General features: G+C 27.7%; 4 protein-coding genes across 7 annotated transcripts; 2 read left to right on the top strand and 2 right to left on the bottom strand.

The window, feature by feature from the left end:
• Positions 1-467: 467 nt before the first annotated feature.
• Positions 468-7,918, top strand: LOC126835354 (solute carrier family 35 member F5). Of its 3 annotated transcripts, XM_050567874.1 has the most exons (10): positions 468-816; positions 1,259-1,399; positions 1,841-1,915; positions 3,339-3,455; positions 3,858-4,010; positions 4,931-5,113; positions 6,818-6,974; positions 7,054-7,213; positions 7,270-7,521; positions 7,594-7,918. In XM_050567874.1, the coding sequence occupies exons 1-10, from the start codon at positions 727-729 to the stop codon at positions 7,661-7,663; spliced, it is 1,398 nt and encodes a 465-aa protein (XP_050423831.1). In that variant the 5' UTR covers positions 468-726; the 3' UTR covers positions 7,664-7,918. The 3 variants fall into 3 exon arrangements, with proteins under 3 accessions (XP_050423831.1, XP_050423832.1, XP_050423833.1); XM_050567875.1 differs by lacking the exon at positions 1,259-1,399; XM_050567876.1 differs by lacking the exon at positions 4,931-5,113.
• Positions 7,919-9,814: 1,896 nt separating this feature from the next.
• On the bottom strand, positions 9,815-10,669 carry LOC126835355 (NADH dehydrogenase [ubiquinone] 1 beta subcomplex subunit 8, mitochondrial). The gene is made up of 2 exons (XM_050567877.1): positions 10,244-10,669; positions 9,815-10,171 (listed from the first exon to the last, which is right to left on the bottom strand). The coding sequence occupies exons 1-2, from the start codon at positions 10,527-10,529 to the stop codon at positions 9,933-9,935; spliced, it is 525 nt and encodes a 174-aa protein (XP_050423834.1). The 5' UTR covers positions 10,530-10,669; the 3' UTR covers positions 9,815-9,932.
• A 5,321-nt stretch (positions 10,670-15,990) lies between these two features.
• LOC126835147 (iron-sulfur cluster co-chaperone protein HscB) lies at positions 15,991-22,540 on the bottom strand. Of its 2 annotated transcripts, XM_050567456.1 has the most exons (4): positions 22,037-22,540; positions 21,726-21,979; positions 21,551-21,666; positions 15,991-16,297 (listed from the first exon to the last, which is right to left on the bottom strand). In XM_050567456.1, the coding sequence occupies exons 1-3, from the start codon at positions 22,394-22,396 to the stop codon at positions 21,555-21,557; spliced, it is 726 nt and encodes a 241-aa protein (XP_050423413.1). In that variant the 5' UTR covers positions 22,397-22,540; the 3' UTR covers positions 15,991-16,297; positions 21,551-21,554. The 2 variants fall into 2 exon arrangements, with proteins under 2 accessions (XP_050423413.1, XP_050423412.1); XM_050567455.1 differs by lacking the exon at positions 15,991-16,297 and having other exon boundaries at positions 21,272-21,666.
• On the top strand, positions 16,536-21,553 carry LOC126835146 (COP9 signalosome complex subunit 2). Its single transcript, XM_050567454.1, has 9 exons — positions 16,536-16,908; positions 17,369-17,563; positions 18,939-19,064; positions 19,134-19,301; positions 19,414-19,588; positions 19,653-19,791; positions 20,771-20,961; positions 21,020-21,161; positions 21,233-21,553. Exons 1-9 carry the CDS (start codon positions 16,855-16,857, stop codon positions 21,375-21,377), a joined length of 1,335 nt encoding a protein of 444 aa, XP_050423411.1. The 5' UTR covers positions 16,536-16,854; the 3' UTR covers positions 21,378-21,553.
• Positions 22,541-22,748: the final 208 nt, after the last annotated feature.

Below are 22,748 nucleotides of genomic sequence, written 5' to 3'. Positions count from 1 at the left end.
TTTTTCTTATCACGCGTTATCATTTTTTGGAAGAACTACCCCCAACCCGGTCAAGAATTCTTATCATGTATAGTCGAAGTAAAATACTTTCGTGGTATCACAATATCGAGTAAACTGTTGTATGATTCATTTAATTACTTTACGATGTCGGAGTATGTTAAATTCGGACTAACCGTCTAATCGTAGCAATTGTATATTCGAAGTAGATTATATTCGTGGCAAATGACTGATAAAGCAATGTCGGAGTAACTACAAGTCGTGGCATGCAACATTCGTGGTAACTGTAGCAACCCGATTAAATACATTGTATTTAATCAATGATTTGGTATAAAGTCTATGCACTGAACTATGGTAGGTATAGTATACATATACCCTATGGTAGCAACAGCTGTTCATGTTAGAATCTATAATTCTGAAACCACTATTAATAAATGATAAATAAACTCAAAAACTACTGATAGCGATTTTATTTTGTAAAATGTTTAATGTTATTGTTTTTTTTTCAAACTAGGCACAATTTAAATAATAATACAAAAAATACGAACACTTATAAACTTGTAAAAATGTAACTGTGAAATTTAATCTATTGTTTCTAGTTTTACTAGTTACTTATGATGTGTGTTGTTCCTAGTTTTGTATTTTATTTTAACATTAAGTTCCATTAATCAGAATATACAATGGGATGGACATATTCTAGCTGAACTAGCTTTAGTTACCTAAACAAAAATGTATAATTCGACCCAAAGATTGATTTTTGGGTTATTGTTACTATTATTAGCAGATATTATTTGGATAATGTCATCACAGTTCAAAAACGTATGTTTTATTTAGTTCTCCAATTATGAATTGATATAAAAGAAAATTAACATTAAGTGAAATAGTTCAGTGACAGCACGAAGCTTTTTTTTCTCAAGTCCCCATAAATTTTAAGGTACCCATCTACAGTATTAGAGTATAACTCTTAAACTATGTCTTCAGATTCAATATTAGTATAAAAACATTACAATTTTGTAATAATAAAAAAAGAGGCTGTCCAGTCTAGTAAATTGTTACCATATATCTAACCAAGTCATCTAGATCTCAAACAACCACCTACCAAAATAACTACCTGACAATAAACACCTTTCACGTCACTGACATACCTAGTATTTTTACATTATTACTTATATAACTAAAAGAGTTCTAACATTATATTTTAAGAAATTTGTACATGGATATACAATCCAGTTTTATTAATATGTACATTATTATTTTTTAGTATGTTCCTTACCAAAGCAATGATTATAAAAAACCATTTTTCCTTGCTTATACAAAAGCATCAATGTTTACTATTTACTTTTTAATATATGTAATATTTAAAGAATTGCGTAAACCTTGTGGAAATCAAACCAATTACATGGTAAAACTTTATTTTATATATTATATTATTGATTTTATGATATACAAATTTGTTCAATGTTAAAAATGGCATAGCCGGCTAATGGTTAATTCCGGTGGGCAAACGTCTACCAGTTTACTTTTGTTTTATGGTCTTGTGTCTTAAGAGCCTGTTTAATAATAAATTAAATAGCAATTTTTTTTTGTGCTGCATTTTAGTCAGCTTAGTATATTGAAGCCTGTTCAGGCCCCTGCAGCCTAAGAGCTATGGATCATAAACATTAATATATCTATGACGTTCGCTTAAGAATTAATAATTTATTGAGTTTTGATTTTATTTATTAAAATGTTATATAAACTTTACATATCTAATAAAACTTAGTAATAATTTGTGTATTATAAAAGCATTTTTTTTTAGATTAAAATTCATAAATATTCACTAATTATGATATATTATTTTTAGTTTGTTAACTTTGATACAACAGAAGATGACGATGAGGATAACGATAATGTTTTTTCTGATGAAAATGATCGATTGGTAAATATTAAATTTTTATCACCAACTAAAGCTTATTCAAAATTATTTCTGAAGTTTGAGTCTATCTAGTATTTGTAATTTTTGGCAAATGAACATAAAAGTTTTAATTTTTGAATAAGCATAAATATTTTTATCAATAAAATAGTGATATGATATATAAGATATATAGTACTGTTTATTTCTTCACATTGACACTGGCTCTTTCTGACCTTAAACTAATAAACATTTTATTTGCCAATAGGTACATCATATTTTTTTTTTTTTTTATTTCAAATTTTAATTATGTATTGTATTAAGACTGTCAGAGAGATTCTTTGCCGATATTTAATAATCTAATAACTTATTCCTACTAACTGATGTTCGATATCGATTAAATATTTGAGATACTTTAACCCATTAACTGTGGGATGACACCAATTGGCATCATTCGCATGTATACAAATATGATCTGCAGTGAACGTGATTAATGGTTAAAACTTAAGGGGGGCCTCTTCACCTGTGTATTTTACATCGAAAGCAATTAATTCTAATTTTAACCATAGTTGACACATATGTTTTTGTACATAAACCTATATGCATTATAGAAGTTGAAAAAACTTTTCCTGTATTAATATATATATGCTTACAAACATTAGCTTGATGTTAAGTTTTAGTGAAAAGTTACCTATTCAATGTGCTTTAATAAATGCTAGTATAGAGGATCCTGAATACATTTATTGATTTTCTAGAAATATCAGCTTAATTTTCAGTTATATAATAAAAAAAAAAGATTAATTGATACTGGCCACATTGGCTAATATTTAATAGTTAATTACAGGTTCATGTTGATACTCGTCCCTAATAATTTTTGATAGTATGTCAAACCCTAATTTTGATGACTCACTGATTGCAAACTATATGTTCAAAAATAAATTTGAACCATTAAGAAAAAAATCTCATAGAAAAAAAGAACAATTAATTTTAATGCAACAGATTATAATGTAAAACCCTGGCAAGCGGAAAATGATTGAATAAAGGATTATCTTGAACAAATTATAAACAACACAATTTGCATTTTAGTTTGATTTTGAATAATTATTAGACAACTATAATACATAAATACATCTTTTTAGTTTAGAGATCAGAAGAAGTTTTTTTTTTGTCTTGTTAGTCACCTACTCAATGAATAAATCATTCTACAGTCAAGCATTTAATTGGTAAATTATAAATGAAAACACTGTCAACTTAACCCACTTTTCCAAGCAATCACTCTTGTAAATTAAAAAAATGATACATATGTTTATATTTATTTTATTTTTAAAACTTTTTTTTCCCACTCATTACATTATAAATATTAAGTGTTAAAAAATTGTTAATAATAATACTTAATAATAATTAAATTTAAATCGTAATAATAATAATACTAATCTTTGTTTTTATTTAGAGTTCATCCAGCTATGTTCCTATTAAAAATCCTAGTATGACATCGGGTACAGAAAGCGATGATTCTGGTAACATAAAATCAAGCAACAAAATTGTGCGATTTAATAAAGTTGCAGAGGTAATATAAATTATGTTTTATTTATAACAGTATTATATAATGATGTATTTAAAAGTTATTACTAGTTACATTTTAAGGGAGGGGCACACAGGAGACTTTTTGTTGCGCAACTATTTTGTCTTTTTCACATAGTATGTACAATCATATGTAGGTGCGCACACGGAGCGACGCTACTTTTCAGTTGCTCAGGCCGCCTACAGAAGGGCGACGAAACAAAGACAAAAAAGTTGTATGATCAAAAGTCTCCCGTGTGCGCCTGCCCTTAGAGTAATAAAAATTTGAATTAATTAGAGAAAAATGTAAAAAAATTCAAATTTATGTGAGTAAACAAGTGATAATTATGTAATATGATAAATATAAATTTAAAATACCGTAATTGAATTTTAAAAATAATAATTATAGGTGCGACATTTATCTGAAACTGAAGCAAAAGAAGCATTAATGTCTAGATTGTCATACGCTGCTACTTTGAGAGCGAGAGAAGTATGTCGACTGTCAAAACAACTTTTAAACCTACATCAAACAGCCAAACTTGCTTTCACTGTTGCACCACTTGTAAGAATTAACATTTTATTTTTACCAGAGATGTATCAAGAATTAATTAGTTTTTAGATATTTTATAAATATCAGTACCAATATAATAAACCATAATGGAAAAAGCAGCTTATAAATATTACCATACAAATGTTTTTTTTGTTTAAAATGCTAAAAATTATTACAAAAAAGCCAGTACAGGGGGGATGGAGCATATTGAGGAGGAGGTCACAGGTCTAAAGAAATTATTATAACTAAAAGTGATAAAATCACTTTCAAATAAGCGCTTAGATGCATATCTGTACTTATACAAGCATTGTCAATAATGTCACATGGTTTCCAATAAACTTATTTACGCCAATGGTGTTTAATGGACCCCAAAACACTAACAGAGGGTTAAGTTGAAAAATATGTACATTTATTGGGTGTTTTTCTCAGTTTTTAAGTAAAAAGGGTGAACTTTACATATTTTTGGCCAAATAAAGTACCTTTCATGTACAATTTCTGATCTGAAGAGTTGTTACATGAATAAATCGGTTCAGGGGTTTTGAGGATCTAGACACAAAAAAATAAAAACAACACCTTCTTACGCATCAAAGCTAAAACTTAAGTAGTGTTTGAATTTTCCAATTACTTACTAATATTACACTTATTACTTTTCATTTTGTGGTTGGTACGGTACATGTGCGAATTTATTTAATCATAGTTAATTTATAATATTAATTAAATCTATTCTTATTTTATAACCCCCTCTGAAATTATATCTTATATACGCCACTGAGTGTTTATATATAATGTTTGTTAGATTAAATAATATAAATATTGTATGGCTATTGAAATAAATTAACAGTACTTAAATAATATTTGATCATCTCTGATTATTTAAAACTTGCTTTATTTAAAAACTAATTTATTATAATAATGTTAACTTTTTTTTCTAGTGGGGCTTTGCTAATTTATTACATCAGTTATCAATTGTTTACATGGAGAATAATCTAGTAACTGTTGTGATGTCTACAACAAGCTTTTTTACTCTTATTCTGTCTTTATTCTTTATTACACCTTCAGCAGATCGCTTTACAGTTGCTAAATTATTAACTGTATTATTCAGTATTACAGGAAACGTGTGTACTAATTTAATATAATAACAAAATTTTGGTTCAAAGTATCAAAATTAAAAATATGCTCATTGACATTTAAATATTTAATACTCAATTAAATGTAAACATATTTTATTTGTTTAGCTAGTATAATTTTAAAATAAGTTATCTATTGGTTGGCATTATTCATTTTAGAATTGGATAAAAACGTTGACCAGTTTCATATGGATTACCTGCTGTCCATAGACGGTAGGCTTAGGTTATTATTCAGGGTTGGATTAGCCTAATAGAATATTAGGAAACTTCCTGACAAAATGTTATAATCTGCCAGTTCTCTGTGTATCATATTAATAAAAATAATAATAAGAATAATTATAGTTGGGTAGGGTAAGTAAATTAGATCTTTTTCATATTTTTTTTTTATCTACAATAAATAAGAAAATACAATTTTATACTAATTTTTTTTTATTATTTGACCACACAGTATTAAGATTTTTTGGGACTATAAAAAATAATAAACCCGGCTTGGAAAATCTTTAAATAAAAGTTTCTGACAATTCCTATTTGTATGGTACAAATTAAAGATATTTAGAAGGATAACTAATATATTTATATTTTATTTCAAATTTGTGAACCTTGCCTTCTTGCTTTCTCCTCCAATCCCTTCAGCTCTACAATGTCTCCCCTTATTCTTAATATCAGATCTCTTCTGTTCCGTATCTCATCCTCTGGCAAAACTGTTCAATTTTTTGGGTCCCAGGGCACTCTGGGATCGTTGGCAATGAGACTGCCGATTCTCTAGCCACCTCCACCGCTTCTTTCATATTGTCTCAAGGCCTTACCACTTCTTTTTCCGACTTTCTACCGTGCTTCAATAAAACTTTATTACAGGCTTGGCAGGACAAATGGCCTTCCCTCCCGCCCCTGGCATCGTTCAATCCGTCCCATCATCTAACGGAGGCTTTGGTTTCATGGCCTCCATCTAACTTGTGAGGAAATTTCTTCCTTTTCCTGCTTATGATTTGAACACAACCTTCTTCCTGCTTTCTCCTTCCTCATCTCTTTAAAGTCCTCTCCACATTACACCTGCATGATCTGCCAGCCATTTGCAACTTCTCTCATCTCCTTTTTCATTGTCCCACACTCTCTTCCCATAGAGTTATCCTATTTAACTTCCTATCCTCTTTGGGTATTAATAACCCTAACTCCTTTAATATTCTTAACTCCCGTTCAGTTCCTATCATCCAATCTATCCTCAAATTCATCCTTAATGCTGGGTTTCATATCTAATTGTAAGTAAAGCTATTTTAACAATGTGTAATTTTTGTATATATATATTTTTTCCATTATTATTTTAGTTTGTATGTACTATCTTTAATCTGTGTAATTGTTGAGCTGTTAAATTTATAATAAAGGCTATTAAAAAAAATTTAAAAAAGTATGTGAACATACTCGATTAAAATATACCCACATAAACTCTTGAATTCTTTTTGGGCAAAATCATGACCTTGGGGTATGGTGAATTAATTAATTTCCCTATTTTTGACTATTTCAAGTTCCAACCCTGCTATAATGTTAATAATATTGTATCATTATAACATTATAATATTGTGTTTAAATGTAATGTTATATTATTATTATTTAAAACGGTAATGATTTTGATATTTTGAACAAATATTTGATTACAATAAATATCATATATGTATTAACTTGAGTATTCTTTTTCAGGTAATCCTTATAATACCAGATTTTCACAATAGCTTCAATAAAATGTATATTGGATTTTTTTTTTCTCTATGCAGTGCTTTGTTTTATGCGCTAAATATTGTTACTCTAAGATCATGGGTAGATCATGAAGATAAATTAGACATCACCTTATACTTTGGTAATATTTGTGTTAATTTGTATTGAATTTTCCATACTTAGGTAAGACATAATATTTATAATTAATATCTATTTTTTAGGTCTTGTGGGCCTTTTTAATGTGTTAATGTTTTGGCCATTGTTTATTGTTTTTCATTATTTTGAACTAGAAGCTTTTGAGTGGCCAAATAAACAACAAGCAATTAATTTATTAATCAACGGAGTTGTAAAAGCTACATTACCTGAAATCATATGGCTATGGTAATATTTATTATACAATAAATTAATTTCCTTTATTCATATATTTTTTATTGTAGGGGTTGTTTGTTAACATCTTCAATTATAGCAACAATGTCAATCGGATTAACTATTCCAATGTCATTAGTTTTTCAAGGAATTTCTAGCCATAACAAGTCTGATCATGAAAGATTATTGTTTCCATCATTTTATTTAGGTTTAGTTCCTATTATAATGTCATATTTTGCCCTAATTTGGTTAACACATCAATATAGTTATAATCAAAATGATTATAGCTGCTTAAATCGTTTTCAAAGAAGAAATTCTATACGGTATAATTATTTGACTGTTTAAATTTATTAAAAAAAAAATTCAACATTGATCAGATTTTTTTTTTTTTTTAGATTTAGAGATAATGATACAGAACAAGCAGAATCACTTATACAAATTCATGAAACTGACAAAGAAGTGTGATATTGTTTATTTCAGTTAATTCTTTGAAAGTATGAATATTGATATCATAAGATCATTTGAACTGGGATCAATCAGTATAGCCTATGACTGTTAATTTTCCTGTTAAACTGTCTAGACTACAAAAAATCAATATTTTTTCAATTAATTGCTGATTTAAGTCTTAAGATTATCATTTTTTTTTTTGTAATCTCAGATGGTTGCTTATGATCTTATTGTACTCCTTATCATAAATTAAACATATTATAGATATGACAACTGACAACACGTGTTTCTAGATTTTACTATGTTAATACTATTATGAAATTTTAAAAAAAGGATGAAACCCATAAATATGGGCGTTGTTCATATGTACTATATTTAGCCTTTACCCATATATTATATTATATATTAGTGTCTGTTATTTTTGAAAAGTCTAGAATGTTTTGTTAGACTAGAATCTAGATAATTTCTATAGCTCAAAATTACCTCTGTGAAAAGTCCTAAATTTATGTTTAATATAACATTTAATTCTATAAAATATAATAAATCTATTATATTTTAATGGTTTCAAAAATCAAATTGATTTTACATTAAAACAGGAAAGTCCTTTGAAATGAAAGTGGGCTTCAAGTGCCTCACGGCACCTTTTTTTTCTCATTTCATTGATATAAGTTAAGGTCTGTTTCTGTTTTCATTTCTATCAAAATATATTAAAGATACATTAACATAAACTGTACATTTTGAAAACAATTTCTTGTGATTTTAATTTTTAAATAACTCAATCCAGAAAATAGTATTAACTAAAGCTGCGTTCTGATAAATGTTCCACTTAGATCCATCAGTCACATATGCGTGATTTGAGGGGGTATAGGTGTGCTTAGTACACTCAGTTTTAAAATGAGCACCCCCAAAATTGTTTACATTTTTCACTTAAAGTTACATGATTAGTCAACAACTTACTGCAAGGTATCACAATTATCAAAAAATGTGTAATCAAATGATAGAAAACAGTTGTAAACATGTATTGTTACTTTCTTTATTTAATTGGAAAATAGTAGGTATCCTGAGGCACCAATTAGTAAATATTCAGAAAGAAAATTCTGCAAAATTTGTTGTTTACTGTCTGTTGAATTGCAGTCTTAAAATTCACCCCTACTATTGTAGAACATAAAATAAACAAATAAAGCAAGTCTGATATATATACATTTGTATTTGGGATATAAAACTAGACCAACAATTATTATTATTATAGTAAAACTTACAATATATTTTTTTAAATTATTTGTATATATTGCTAATGCATTACACTGTATGCTTATTTGTAGAAAATGTATAATTAACTTTAAAAAGTGGTTTTTATTTTAATTTTGGAACTTTTTAAATGAGACATGTATATAATAAAATATTACCTTTTTGTACAGTGTATTATTAGATCTATTACTAGTAAACTATATCTTACGCTTGTATTTCAGAATACATTTTTTAAAAGTCATATTATATGAAATGTAATACAAATTCATAGAAATGCACAAAATGACCATTTAACAAAGTATACAATTTAAACGAGGGATATTGACACTGCATTAGATGTTTCTTAATTAAAATCATTAATAGTTATTTATTTATTAATTAAGATTCGATATTTCAATCACATTCGTTGTGATATTTTACAGTAGGCCTGTTTGGACCTAGTTCAAGTTGCGTTAGTAAGTAATAACTCATAACAATAATTTATATTTATTTTTTAAATTTATTGTACTGTTTAATCATTAATATGTGTAATGTGTTAGGACCTTCTGTCGTTGAAATATTATCAATTAAAAATAATAGTTTTAATATTTATTACGATTATTTTGAAAATCATAAGAATTTTTTTGTTCTTCTCAAATTAATATTTACAATAACAAAATTATGTTTGTTACTATTAAAAATTATTAAATATTATTTCCTAATAGCTGTTTTGACAAACCAATGTAAATTGGCAAACATTATTGTTGTCCCTAATTGTCAACATAAGATAAAAGTTCAATAATCTGTCAGCTAAGTTAATTTCTGATTAATGAAAGCAGACAAATTTTAAGTTAAGGCTTTAAAGGCAATTGTATTGGTTTAAACTGCTTAAATAAAAATATATTTTTAAAAAATCATTAAAAGAAAAAAATATATAACAGATCCAAAAGTCATCATGATATTGTATTTAAATTAAAAACATAAATGTTAGTATTTAATTTTCTACTTAAGCAACAAATCACATTCATCTTTATTATGAGTACTACAAAGAAATAACAGTTTAAAAATATTTTTCAGAATAAGTATAATATTTTTCATCTTCTTTAGGCCACTGTTTAGGCATAAATGGACGATACCGTTGAACATAATGTTGCCCAACCCACATTAGTCCTCCAAGTCCAAACACAGCAATAAACAAAGATGATACTCTCATCCAATCTGGAAATCGAGATTTTTCTTTATAGTTAGGATCTCCTTTGTCTGAACCCCATATGTCAGAATGAACGTGCATCACTTCGCCTAGATAATTACAAAAATTAGAATTATTTGAATTAAACTTACAATTTTAACCTGTTAATTAGCACAATTTACCGAAGTTTCTATTATGTTCAGGGGAATCCCATGGATAGTATTCACTTTTAGAATCTTGCCCAATGTCAGGCAGCTTAGGATAATCACCGAAACCTAGTCCATCGTCTGGGTATGGTTCATATTCCTCTGGTAGTAAACCATACTTCTTTGCTGCTGCTAGCCTTTCTTCTTCAGTTTTCGGATACGGGCCAGGTTTCCAAGGTTCATGTGATACTACACTTCTAGTAGATGCAGTATAAATAGCTTTGGTCCTTAATAAGCTATTAATTACACGAGGTAAAGACATTTTTGAAAAATTATTAATTGCAAAATTATATTTTAACACTTCCCTATCGGGTAGCCGTATGTTACGTGAAAATTTGATAAGAACTGAAAACCAAGGACGGAGTCTATAATCGTGGTAAAGATTTAGACATAGTAAAGGATATATATTAAGTGATAATAGTAGAATTATATATTATCAATGTAGGAGATACTATGGTGCATGATTTAAATATACCAGGTTATTGCATTTCTACCCCTTCTTCATCGGAATTTTCGACGATAAAAATAAAATGGCAGCGTAAGGGTTAGCCAATCAAATTAATTTATTTTATAAAGGTATTATTTATATATTAAATATTTATCAAAAAAACAATGATGTACCCAAGGTGGATTTATCAGGTGTTAACACTCTGCCGATTAGCTGATTGAAAAAAACGTACCAGTTGAATTCTCCGCTAGATGGCGTTGGATACCCGATAAAGTCTCAAAAAACATGAGCTTTTGTTTTGAAAATCATCCCTTTGAGCGCGATTAATGCTGCACACGTTGTTCAATTAAGATTTTTTTAGACTTAAGACTTAGTTACGTTTTTTAACCAAATAATGCCCAACAAATGTTTTGTACCTGGGTGCAATACTGGATTGCCCAATGATATTAAATCATACAAAAATGAAAATAAAATAATCCATCTATGTTTCATCCTTCGCCGATATTATGCTAACTCAAATATTTGGTAAACTCGATAATGATTTAGGATGCTTCGGGTTTAATTCTTATGACATGGTATTCGTACAGAACTTTATACTATTTAGTAGTTAGTTTTTAACAATTTCTTAGCAAGACTTAAACATGAATGAGTCAGTTTAATGAAAGTTAAAACAAATATCTGAAGTATAGACTAGTAAAAATTGACAATAATTATTGAATACATGCAGCAATCTATTTAATAGCATTTTTAAATATTGTATATAGTTAAGTTAGGGACAGTTTAAAGGTAGAGTTGAGTAAGATCTAAATTAGGAATTCCAACATCATATATTATGCAATAAAACATAGGGTACAACTTCAATTTGCTCAGTTATATAGTTTTATTATTATGTAGGATATGATTGATAAATGGAATCAAAAAATTCCAAGAGCCGACAGAAATTTAGCTTCACTTCATCTTCAGCAAATTATTGTTAATTTAAAAAGTTAAAAATATATTTACGTTACCATTTAAGTTTCAAAAGTTGATAAAGCTCTAGAAAATACTAAAAAAGATAAAAATTTAAATACTGTTTTATATAGTAATATAGTATAATCAAAATGTTTTTCAAAAATAACCACTACACATTTGCAATTATTTTAAGAGTAAACTAATTTAGGGCGTTAAAACTTTGACTACTGCTGTCATGTATACAATTTCTGTTCAATATTATTTTTTAGTACTATTGTTGTACAAGAAATGCGTAATATTTTAAGAACTACTCCATTTTTTAATGTTTTTTTTATCAATGTTGTACTGAGTAATATCTCAGTTCAACATTGATAAACAATTTTTTTTAAATATTGCTATAAAACATTTTAACAACAAGTAGGTAAATTCAAGTATATTAATTTAATGCAGTATAGGAAGGTATGCACTTATTAATGCAGAAGCCAAAAGGTTACCTATTTGGGCATAACTAATTACTAATTGAAATAATTAATTCTACATAACACTTTAATAAATTTCGTAATGTATTGTAAATGTATTACAACAACCAAAATTAATAAAACTTTAATATAATTGATATTTGATGTAAATAACTTCAATTTAAATCAATTTTGCGTATGCTGTACATGCATTGTTGAGATTTTATCGGGTAACCAACGCGATCTAGCAGAGTGTTCAACTGGTGCGATATTGTCCATCAACCTTTCGTACGGTAATGGGTAGCGAGGTTACACCTCAAAGAGCCACTCGACACGGAGCCACTCGACAAACAACCACCGAAAATCGACACGGAGCCACTCGACAAGCAGCCACTCAAAGGGGTACCAACATATACAATATTTATAAAAAATGCACGATTATTATTCGTGTATGTTGTGCGGCTAGTATTGTTTATTTAAAGGGGAAAACTTGTACATTTCATAATTAATGCAATAAGGCTAGAACTATTTTTAATTCACTGTGTGACCTGTCTCCGGTTTTGAGTTTTTTTATTTAAGTTATAATCAAATTAGTTTCTATTATTGAAATTTATATAAAAAAAAAAACTGAAAGTATATGAAACAATATTTACAATATTATATTATAGTGATAATTTACCAACAATAAATTGTCTCTTGAGTTTTAAAAAAAAAATGTTTTTCAAAACATACTTACACGTTTTATAATAAGTAAAGCAGAATGTTCATTGATCAAATTTCAATGAAATTATACTTTTTTTTTAAATTATTTAATACCGATATATTATACCTATCTATTTAAAACAATATATCGTGAATACCTCATACGAAACTATTAGATACCAGACACATTTACTTAAATACTTTACAACTTCCAATAGGCAATAACACAATAATAAATTATAGTTAAATATTATTTAATTTTGTATTATATATTTTCATATCTGTGTATTAGTTATCATGTTATATATATGCCAAAAATAACAATTCCGAAAATATTTAGAACCGAAACATATATTAACCAAAAATATAATAGCCGAAAAATATTTAAGTCGAAAATAATATTTACGAAAAATATTTAGGTCGAAAATAATGTCATCGAACGTATTTTAGCTGACACTTATTATTTGAACAGAACCTTTATAAGTTATAAATTATAATAGTATAAAAAAACAGTGTTACGCGCGCTGTGTGACCGCGTTGTGTCTACTGTCTACGCTATTTTTATAACATCTGTGATAAGTTCCATTTGTTATTGAAATATACAGCTATTTTTTATTTTGTGGTTGACATTTTTTTTCCATATATACTACCAATGCTTAATTGTTAGTATTTGTTTATACTTAGCTACACAATAGTAAATTCAAACAGGGACAACCTATGGTAGACTGGCACCTTGCCGATGCTGAATAAAATGTTTATATATTATTAAGCCGGCAGTAGTTTTTTGGGGTCTAAAATAACCGGTATGGTTCTTTTGGATCTAGATATGATGCACTCATCAGACTTATCACTAATGTCCAGCTAATATATAAAATAGATCACTCCAGTTTATGTGTAAACAAGGTCAGATACAAGAGGAAGGCTGGAGTTAATAGTTAATAGTTTATAATACAATCTATATTAAAATAAATATAAACCAAGTCAAACTATAACGAATTTATGAGTAGTAAATTCACATGGCTCAGGTGCTATAATATAATATACATAATATTATCATTGATTATCATTAATCAAAGATATTATGTATAAATGCACAAACAACAATAAAATTCAAGTATATTAAATTTATATTTATAAACACAGATTTCTTTATTTCACACTATTATAATATACAAGTTAAAAGTTAGCTATAACTTAAATTTAAGTGGCATGTGTACTGGCGTTGTCGATTGCATTATCTAGATGTTTTTATACATGTGCATAGAGTACACAAGGGTTTCACAAAATGATTGATACTTAGTGTGTGATATTATAATTAACGTGAAGTGGGTCTCATACGGTTATAGTTATTAACGAAACGTTAATATTACTAAGTTTACTATGGTCAAGTTTATACAAACTAACGGTTGGTTGCCAACTGCGGCCATCCATCACTGATGTTAAATAATTATGAGATTCGAGCTATCAAAAAAAAAAATATAATGGTTCAACACGTTGGCGGTGGCCGGTACTTAACAAAAGACTGCAAGGAAATAGTTTTTACTAAAAAAATTGATGATGTTACTGTTTAATAAATTTTAATGTTATAATTATTAAAATTTATTTTATTAATGACCACGATTTAATAAAAAAAAAATTGTTTGGCTGAAGTATTCTAACAGCCTTGACAAAAATGTATTTTCTAAAATGATTATGTACATGTTTATTTTTAAAAGTTATTATCAGCAGTAATAAACATATAATATTAATCATTTGTTGAATAAAAACTAATAGTGTACATATTATGAACACAACGGATTTCATACAAGTTATTTTAATATTAAAGTTAGAAACAATTGTACATTATTAAAGAAAAATACTAAATTAATATAATCAAGTTTATAAAAAATGTTTACTAAATTATTTACACTTGGCTTATAGTTTTTAAATTTTGAACATAGTTGGAAAAATAACAAAATATAGTTAGAACATTACAAATAATTATGGTATAAATCTACTTTACCGGGCACCCTTTTTTTCGATTATTTTTTTAAATCGACAGTACTTTTAATGTTGATTACGAATATGTAAAAAATTTGCGCCGCTCGCACTTAGTTTGGAAGTTACAGACTTTCGCCGAAATCGACATACGTGCGCGCCCCGGCACTGCACGTCTACCCGCGCCCGCTGGGTACTTCGTCCGTCGATCGCCGCTCAATTATCATCGGATTCCTCGTCTACCTGCCTCCCGCCCGTCGTGGTCCTTTTTTTTTTTGCATCATAATTTCATCACGCTAATATTTGACTTAATTGGGATTTTGTTATAGCGAACAATGAACAATTTTTGGCGCGCCCGATGCACATTGTTGAGACTTGAGGATGACTTAGTAGTAAATATTAATGTTTTATCGCGCCCCGCTAATATTATAAAGTATTACGGGCTATTATAAAGCAATACATGTTAATCATTTTTTATAATTTGGTTATTCATTTATATTTTATGATTCTACATATATTAACACAAAATAAATATATAATGCTGTTTTTCTACAAACTCTGATGAAAGTTGTGAGGGACACACACACACATACATTAATTTATATATATATATATATATATATATATATATATATATATAGATAATAAAAATAGAAATAATTAATCAGATAAAAAAATCCAATTTATATAGATGGCCTATAGCATAAGCCAAATGGGTGGAAAATATACACATTTGCCAATTAGCTAAAAATGTACTTTTTTTGGATTTTTATATCGGTATTTATCTAATTCTAACCCTCTGCTTCTGAGTTTTTAATAATTAGTTCTAAGTCAATAAAAAGTAAAAACCTTTATCAAATACTTTTTAGTTGTATATATAATATATACATGGATCGTTCATTCCGATACTCATGAAAATGCACACAAATTAAACAATGTTCAATAACTTCATTTGTTTTATATTTGTAATTTAATTGGAATACATGAAAGCAAGTTAAAATATTATTCAATTAATATCGTTGCAATATACATAATTTTTTTACCTGTGTATTATATTAATAAATAAGTATCAATAATATAAAAATGTATAATTATTTATAATAATAGAGTAAAAGTATTTAGAAACAATAATTATTATTAATAGCATGAGTTAACAATAAATCCTGTTGAGTAAATTGAAATGTTTACAATGAACATAGTAACAATGTCTTCTATACAATAGGGGTTTTAATAAAAATATAATATTTTCTACAAAGTTACTGTTTTTATTTTTATTGATATACAATTTGGAAATTACATTTTTTGCTATTACTCCGTTATAATATGTGGTGTCGGCCGCACAACATACACAAATAATAATCGTACATTTTACATAAATATTGTACATGTTGGTATCTCTTCGGGTGGCTGTTTGTCGAGTGGCTCCGTGTCGATTTTCGGTGGCTGTTTGTCGAGTGGCTCCGTGTCGTGCTCCCGGGTAGCGAGTGTTAACACCTGATAAATGCACCTTGGATGTACCCTTACGCTGCCATTTTATAAATTGATATATTATATGATAATATAAATAAAGTGGGGATGTACCTTGTACATTTAAGCCATGTTATGGCACAGATATATATAATAAACTAGATTGCTAACTAGCGATAAGAATTCAAGCCGACGGTTTATTATATATATATCTATGTGTTATGGTGATTGTTACCAGTATAACCTTGTCGACATCACTATCTCAATAGTCAATTCTCAAATGTGTTATCACTAGGTAATACCGCAAGGCGCAAACTTTGCATTGTGTGCAATGTGGTGTGACTTACGATATAGGCATATTTGTATTTTGTAATATCATGCGTTAAATTTTATTTTGTATTTTATGCTAGAGTCAATATATATTTTTTGTATTATTGTCTAGTAGTAGATAGTAGTTGCTTACAGTCTTGAGTTTTGTGTTATTTTATTATTATGCGATCATTAGGGTTTTAAATGAAACATTTTTTGTAATTTAAAATTTGTGTTATGTACAATTGTCAATTAACATCTAATTAACAAACATCATGTCTGATACGGAAGATGTTTATATGTGTGAAGATGATGAAGACTATGGTCTTGTAAGTATTTGTGAATGATTCGCTGATATGCTGTTACACAAATTTCATTTTTGATTTGATGCATAAAGATTAGTCAAACAATTGTTTCTTTTACCATTAATATTTTCTATAAGAAGGTACATTAAATCTTATATAAGTAAAAATATAAAAGTATAAATAATTTCTATAATACTTTTTTAAGCAGTTTTTCCTATTTTTCTTGGACAACAATTCAGATCCTATGTTTTTTGCTAGTTCTAATAATGGGTAACAATACTTGTGCATTTTTATGTATTTTTTAAGTTAAATATCAAGACATTTTTTAATACCTAGAGTAATATTTAATACCTTATGAAAAAAACAAAATTCAACAATTTGAGTATTATAATATATTATCTCTATATAATTTCTATTTTAGATAACTATGGTAAAGTATTTGAATATTTTAAGTATTAACACAAATATCTTACTTTCTTTCTAGGAATATTCTGAAGATAGTAACTCTGAACCAGACGTGGATTTGGAAAATCAGTATTATAATTCAAAATCATTAAAAGAAAAGGATCCTAATTCTTCACTTGTATCATTTCAAAAAGTTTTAGATCTTGAAGCTGGTGAAAAAGGAGAATGGGGTTTCAAAGCATTGAAACAAATGATAAAAATTAATTTTCGACTTGTAAGTAACTTATTAGCATTACGTTGAAATTGAAAAAAAAACTATTGGCATTATCTTTTAAATGCATCACAATTTATTTTTATGTATATTATTATAATTTTTAAAACAGGATATAATTGAAATTGAAATTTTCATTTATGAAAAAGGAACTTTTTTAAGCAAATTTTTTTTCTTATACATACATGTATATATAAGTAGTGAAAATAGACTCATTATTAATAGTTTCAAATAAGTTTTTCGTTTTAAGGGGATTCACCATCATGTAGCTTAATGGGCCATGAAGGCCCAACGCTGCCATCATGAGATGGTGTCTTGACGAATTCGCTATCCGAGACGGGTCGTCAATAAGTCGCCGAAGAGGGGGATGGCGGTTCCTTTTCACCCGACGATTGCAAGCCCGTGACCAAGTGTCAAACCGGCGACAGTGAACGTTTACACACTGCGGCCTTACCCACTCGGTCACTCCTCCTCCAACTTTTCTCTCTAATCCTTAAGGTGATTAGATACCGATTACTACTGTCTCTTGTCCATCTCATGCGTAACATAGGAATTAGTTTGTCCATTGTTCTGATCTACCTACTGATCTAATTAGGACTGTAAAAAAACATTTAAATTCATCACTGAGTTGACTTAAAATGTTTTTTTTTCAAATCCGAATTTTAAAATCCCAAAAAATAAAATTTTAATTTGAAGAAAATTACAAATTGATAAAAATTAAAAAATAGAATCCCTAGTAAACTTAATGACATTTAAATCCGTTTTCAGATTACTTATCACTACAGTAGGTAGATTAGTACAATAGACACAAAAAATATCTTAATTCCCATGTTGTGTGTAACATTAGTCAGAAACAGGAATAACTGGTATGTAATCTCCTTAAGAATCGTTTTAATGATTAAATAAATAAATAATGTTTAATGTAATATAATCCTTAAATTTAAATAACAAAATATGTCATGATCAAATTATATAATAGAATAGAATAAATTTAATCTATTCTGAGTTATACCCTCTGGGTGTACAGCTAGTGTCTACAGACTTAGCAGGCCTCGAGCTTTCTCTTCCTAGAGTATCACAAGTTGACCGTAGGGCTAGCAACTCTATATGGTAAAAAAAAAATTATGTTAAGAAACTACCAACTAAGCCTTGATGAAAGGTAGTAACTCTTGGAGAGTTTTAAAGTCAGAAAAGAAGAAGGTTCAACTTCTGAGAATGTAGATAAAATTTGTTTAGGTTTTACTGTAATAAATAAGGTAAAAGATATTTGTTTTGCAATCCTCAAGTAAAATGTTTAATACTTGGCATATTTTATAAATAAACACAATAAAATATAGCACAAACTAATGTAATTGATTTGATTTATTTTCATAAATAGAACAACTACAATGAAATGATGAATCGCTATAAACAATTATTAACATACATTAAAACTGCAGTTACACGGAATCACAGTGAAAAATCTATAAATTCTATACTAGATTATATTTCAACATCAAAAAATGTATGAGATAGAAGACTATTTATATTTAAAAATAACTGTAAAAATATTATAATAAAAATTTATTTTTAGATGGAATTATTACAAAATTTCTATGAAACAACTTTAGATGCCTTAAAAGATGCTAAAAATGATAGATTATGGTTTAAAACAAATACAAAATTAGGAAAATTATATTTTGACCTTGCCGACTACAACAAGCTAACAAAAATTCTGAAACAATTGCATGCTTCATGTCAAGTGAGCTTCATGTTATTTATATGTATTATAATTAATGGCATATTTTATCATTTAGTCAAATAAATTACTTTTACTTAGTTATGTTTTTTTATATTTAACATGATTTTTTTAGACTGATAATGGAGAAGATGATCTCAAAAAAGGTACACAGCTTTTGGAAATATATGCATTAGAAATACAAATGTACACGGCACAGAAAAATAATAAAAAACTGAAAGAGCTTTATGAACAATCTTTGCATATCAAATCTGCTATACCACATCCACTTATTATGGGTGTTATTCGAGGTATAAACTAAAATATTTTCTGTATTGTTATTATGGTTACTTTTTTATTAAACAAATTTTGCAGAATGTGGTGGTAAAATGCATTTAGAAGAAGGGCATTTTTCAAAAGCTCACACTGATTTTTTTGAGGCTTTTAAAAATTATGATGAGTCTGGAAGTCCTCGCCGTACCACGTGTTTGAAATACCTCGTATTAGCAAACATGTAAGTATATTTTAAATTTCCAGCACTTCTAATGTCAGACTTTATTTTAAGGTGCTGTAGGACACTAATTATGCAGTAGAAAATTGAAAATGTGCATTTGACTTCATGATAATGTGTACTTCAAAAAAAAGTGTATAGGATATTATAATATAAAATTTAGGCCTTACTTTAATTTTTCTTTCGTTGAATCTGAAAAATATTTAATATTGCCACTTTATGGTACACTTTAGTGACTATATTTAACTTAAAAGTGTTATAATTAACACTAATGTAAAGAATATATAAAATGCTTTATCAGTCAAATTGACTGATAAGCAGGCGTCCGAACTAAGCAATTGGACCTATTCCCGGACATTGCCCTAAACGCATAAAACAAATATAACTTGACAAATTATCAGATTTTCAGTTATAAATTTTTTTTTATCTTTATAAAAAAACAAAATTATTGTGATTAATAAACATTATAAAAATAAGTAAATCCTTTAAAATTTTGCTGCGCTTGTGGTTTTAAGTTACACCATATGTCATATGGCTGCACTTTAGAGCTTTGCGTAGGAATATTTTGTAATTGTGCAATTTTTTTTTTTAATATGGTTTTGTAACTAAAGAATACTCGGTCAGTCCCACCAGTCTAACTTCACGGGTTTATATGTGGCACATTTTTTTCCAAATAAGTGGTGTACCTAAATGCCGCCCTTGCAAGCAATGCTGTATATGATTAAGAAAGTATTTTAACTTGCTTTAATAAACCGCCGGTTTGTATTAGGTAGGACATGCGCAGACCTAAAGTGGTTAGCTGTCTGGCTATTCTTTTTAGAACAAAGTATAGTTATCATGTTAAAATATTAAAAAGGAGAGTGTGGGAGCCAAACCTCCCACAAGTCCGTTAAATATAATAAATCCTAATTATAAACAAAATCCTTACAATAAAGCCAGACTAATTAATATTTAACTAAAATTTTACATCATAATGTTTAAGGTTAATGAAATCTGGAATCAATCCATTTGATTCTCAAGAAGCAAAGCCTTACAAAAATGATCCAGAAATTTTAGCAATGACCAATTTAGTGCAAGCTTATCAAAATAATGACATTAAAGAATTCGAAACTATTTTGAAAAATCATCGGAAAAATATAATGGATGATCCATTTATTAGAGAACATATAGAAGGTTAATAAAAACTATCTGAAAAATAAAATATAACATTAAAAAATGTATTATATTGCAGCTTTGTTAAGTAATATCCGTACTCAAGTTCTGATCAAATTGATAAAACCTTATACTAGAGTTCATATTCCTTTTATAGCTAAGGAGCTAAATATTGAAGAAAGTGATGTTGAAAGTCTTCTGGTCACGTGCATTTTAGATGAGTTAGTATATTTATTGAATGATTTGTATAACTAATATAATAGATATTATAATAATATTAATTATTTTTCAGAACTATTAAGGGTCGTATTGACCAAATAAAACAAGTATTAACATTAGCTAATCCTGATCCCGCAATCAGCCGTTACGATTCTATTGATAAATGGACTAACCAGCTAATTATTCTTCATACATCAATTTCACAAAAAATATTCTAAAAATAATTTGTTTGCCACATTAAAAAAATATATATAATATATAAGTTGTCTGACATTTGTACGTAAATAGTGTTTCACTTATTTTTATACTAATTTAATGAATTAATATAATTATTACATTTTAAACTGTATAGTAAAAAGCAATGTACTTATATAAAAAAATATTTTCTTACATACTCATACATCTTTTTCTTTGATTTTTTCCAACATTGACACAAAATATTTGGCTTTTGACAACAATGCTTTTGCTTCATTCAGATTATTCTCTGTAAATGCATTTGACACTTCTCTAAAAGTCAAAAACATTAGGTTACCAAATATATTTCTAATTTTATCTTGCATACTTACTCATAAGTATTTTTTAATATTCCATCTATGTCTTCTTTTAATTTTTCAATAGAAGTTTTTGTATCAGCTTCCTCTATGTTTTCATTCCATTCCATGATGTCAATTAAAAATGTTTTATCAAGTGTAATCGAGTGCTCTTCAAGATTAATACCATGTACACTCAACATGTACAGACCTCTTTGTAATGGATGGAGTAGCGTACTATATGCCTTATTTAAGAGGGATGAAAAGGTTTCGGACAACACTTTTTCTTCCTAAAAAATAAAATAATTTATAATAAATTGTTTAAATTATAAATTTAACAAATTTACATTGCTTTTATTAGAAAATTTATCTGGATGTATAAGATTTTGTAATTTTCTAAAATTTGTGGTCAATTGTACTGTGTTGATATTATATTGTTCTTCTAAATTGAATAACTCAAAATAATTGAAATCTTGTAGAACGGCAGACTGTATTAAAGAACAATTTTCGCAAAATAAACTTGGCTTAGTGTGTGCAACAGATTGACAATTCCAGCATTTGAAATCGGATTTCTTTGTATGTGCGTAATAGTTACCATATTTTATTGGATTTGGTAAACATAGGGGTTTTATTTTAAATGTAGACCGTAAAGTAATTGCTAGTCTATCTCTACTAATACAATAACAACAAAGTCGTAATAAAGACATTTAATTATTGTAATATTGGTTCATTTAAAAAAAATTCAACAACTTTCTACGACTCGTACAAAGTTTTAACTAAAGAAACTATGGTTTATACTTTATAAAAAGTTACTCCAATCTCCAGTTTACTTCGAATTTCGACTGTTAACAGTTATCAATGACCTTGGTTATCACTACAGGCTAATAACGTGTTTATAGCACGATTTAGGATAATATGATTGTCAAACGACCCCAATGGCAATACCACAGAATAGATAATCGAAAATGGCCACACTGTGACGTTGGAAGACCGTGGCCGCCGTGTTTTTGTGTGATAAACACACAGATAATATATATAATAAATTTATTATTATATCTG

This window comes from Adelges cooleyi, unplaced genomic scaffold, assembly GCF_023614345.1.
Source record: "Adelges cooleyi isolate 19-005CV unplaced genomic scaffold, UGA_ACOO_1.1 ACOO_flye_CR_arks_rails_tigmint_CR_PRNA_23, whole genome shotgun sequence".
Lineage (NCBI taxonomy): Eukaryota > Metazoa > Arthropoda > Insecta > Hemiptera > Adelgidae > Adelges > Adelges cooleyi.
This window is presented reverse-complemented; position numbering and strand designations above follow the sequence as displayed.

Bases quoted from the DNA above. Each gene is read 5' to 3' on its own strand.
- LOC126835146 (XM_050567454.1), top strand. From the start codon at position 16,855: ATGTCTGATACGGAAGATGTTTATATGTGTGAAGATGATGAAGACTAT. The intron at 19,589-19,652 runs GTATAAACTAAA...CAAATTTTGCAG, and splicing joins TATTATGGGTGTTATTCGAG to AATGTGGTGGTAAAATGCAT. The intron at 20,962-21,019 runs GTTAATAAAAAC...ATTATATTGCAG, and splicing joins TATTAGAGAACATATAGAAG to CTTTGTTAAGTAATATCCGT.
- LOC126835354 (XM_050567874.1), top strand. From the start codon at position 727: ATGTATAATTCGACCCAAAGATTGATTTTTGGGTTATTGTTACTATTA. The intron at 6,975-7,053 runs GTAATATTTGTG...TCTATTTTTTAG, and splicing joins AGACATCACCTTATACTTTG to GTCTTGTGGGCCTTTTTAAT. The intron at 7,214-7,269 runs GTAATATTTATT...TTTTTATTGTAG, and splicing joins CCTGAAATCATATGGCTATG to GGGTTGTTTGTTAACATCTT.
- LOC126835147 (XM_050567456.1), bottom strand. From the start codon at position 22,396: ATGTCTTTATTACGACTTTGTTGTTATTGTATTAGTAGAGATAGACTA. The intron at 21,980-22,036 runs GTAAATTTGTTA...TTTATTTTTTAG, and splicing joins AATTTTCTAATAAAAGCAAT to GAAGAAAAAGTGTTGTCCGA. The intron at 21,667-21,725 runs GTAAGTATGCAA...TTTGACTTTTAG, and splicing joins ATATTAAAAAATACTTATGA to AGAAGTGTCAAATGCATTTA.
- LOC126835355 (XM_050567877.1), bottom strand. From the start codon at position 10,529: ATGTCTTTACCTCGTGTAATTAATAGCTTATTAAGGACCAAAGCTATT. The intron at 10,172-10,243 runs GTAAATTGTGCT...GTAATTATCTAG, and splicing joins TGAACATAATAGAAACTTCG to GCGAAGTGATGCACGTTCAT.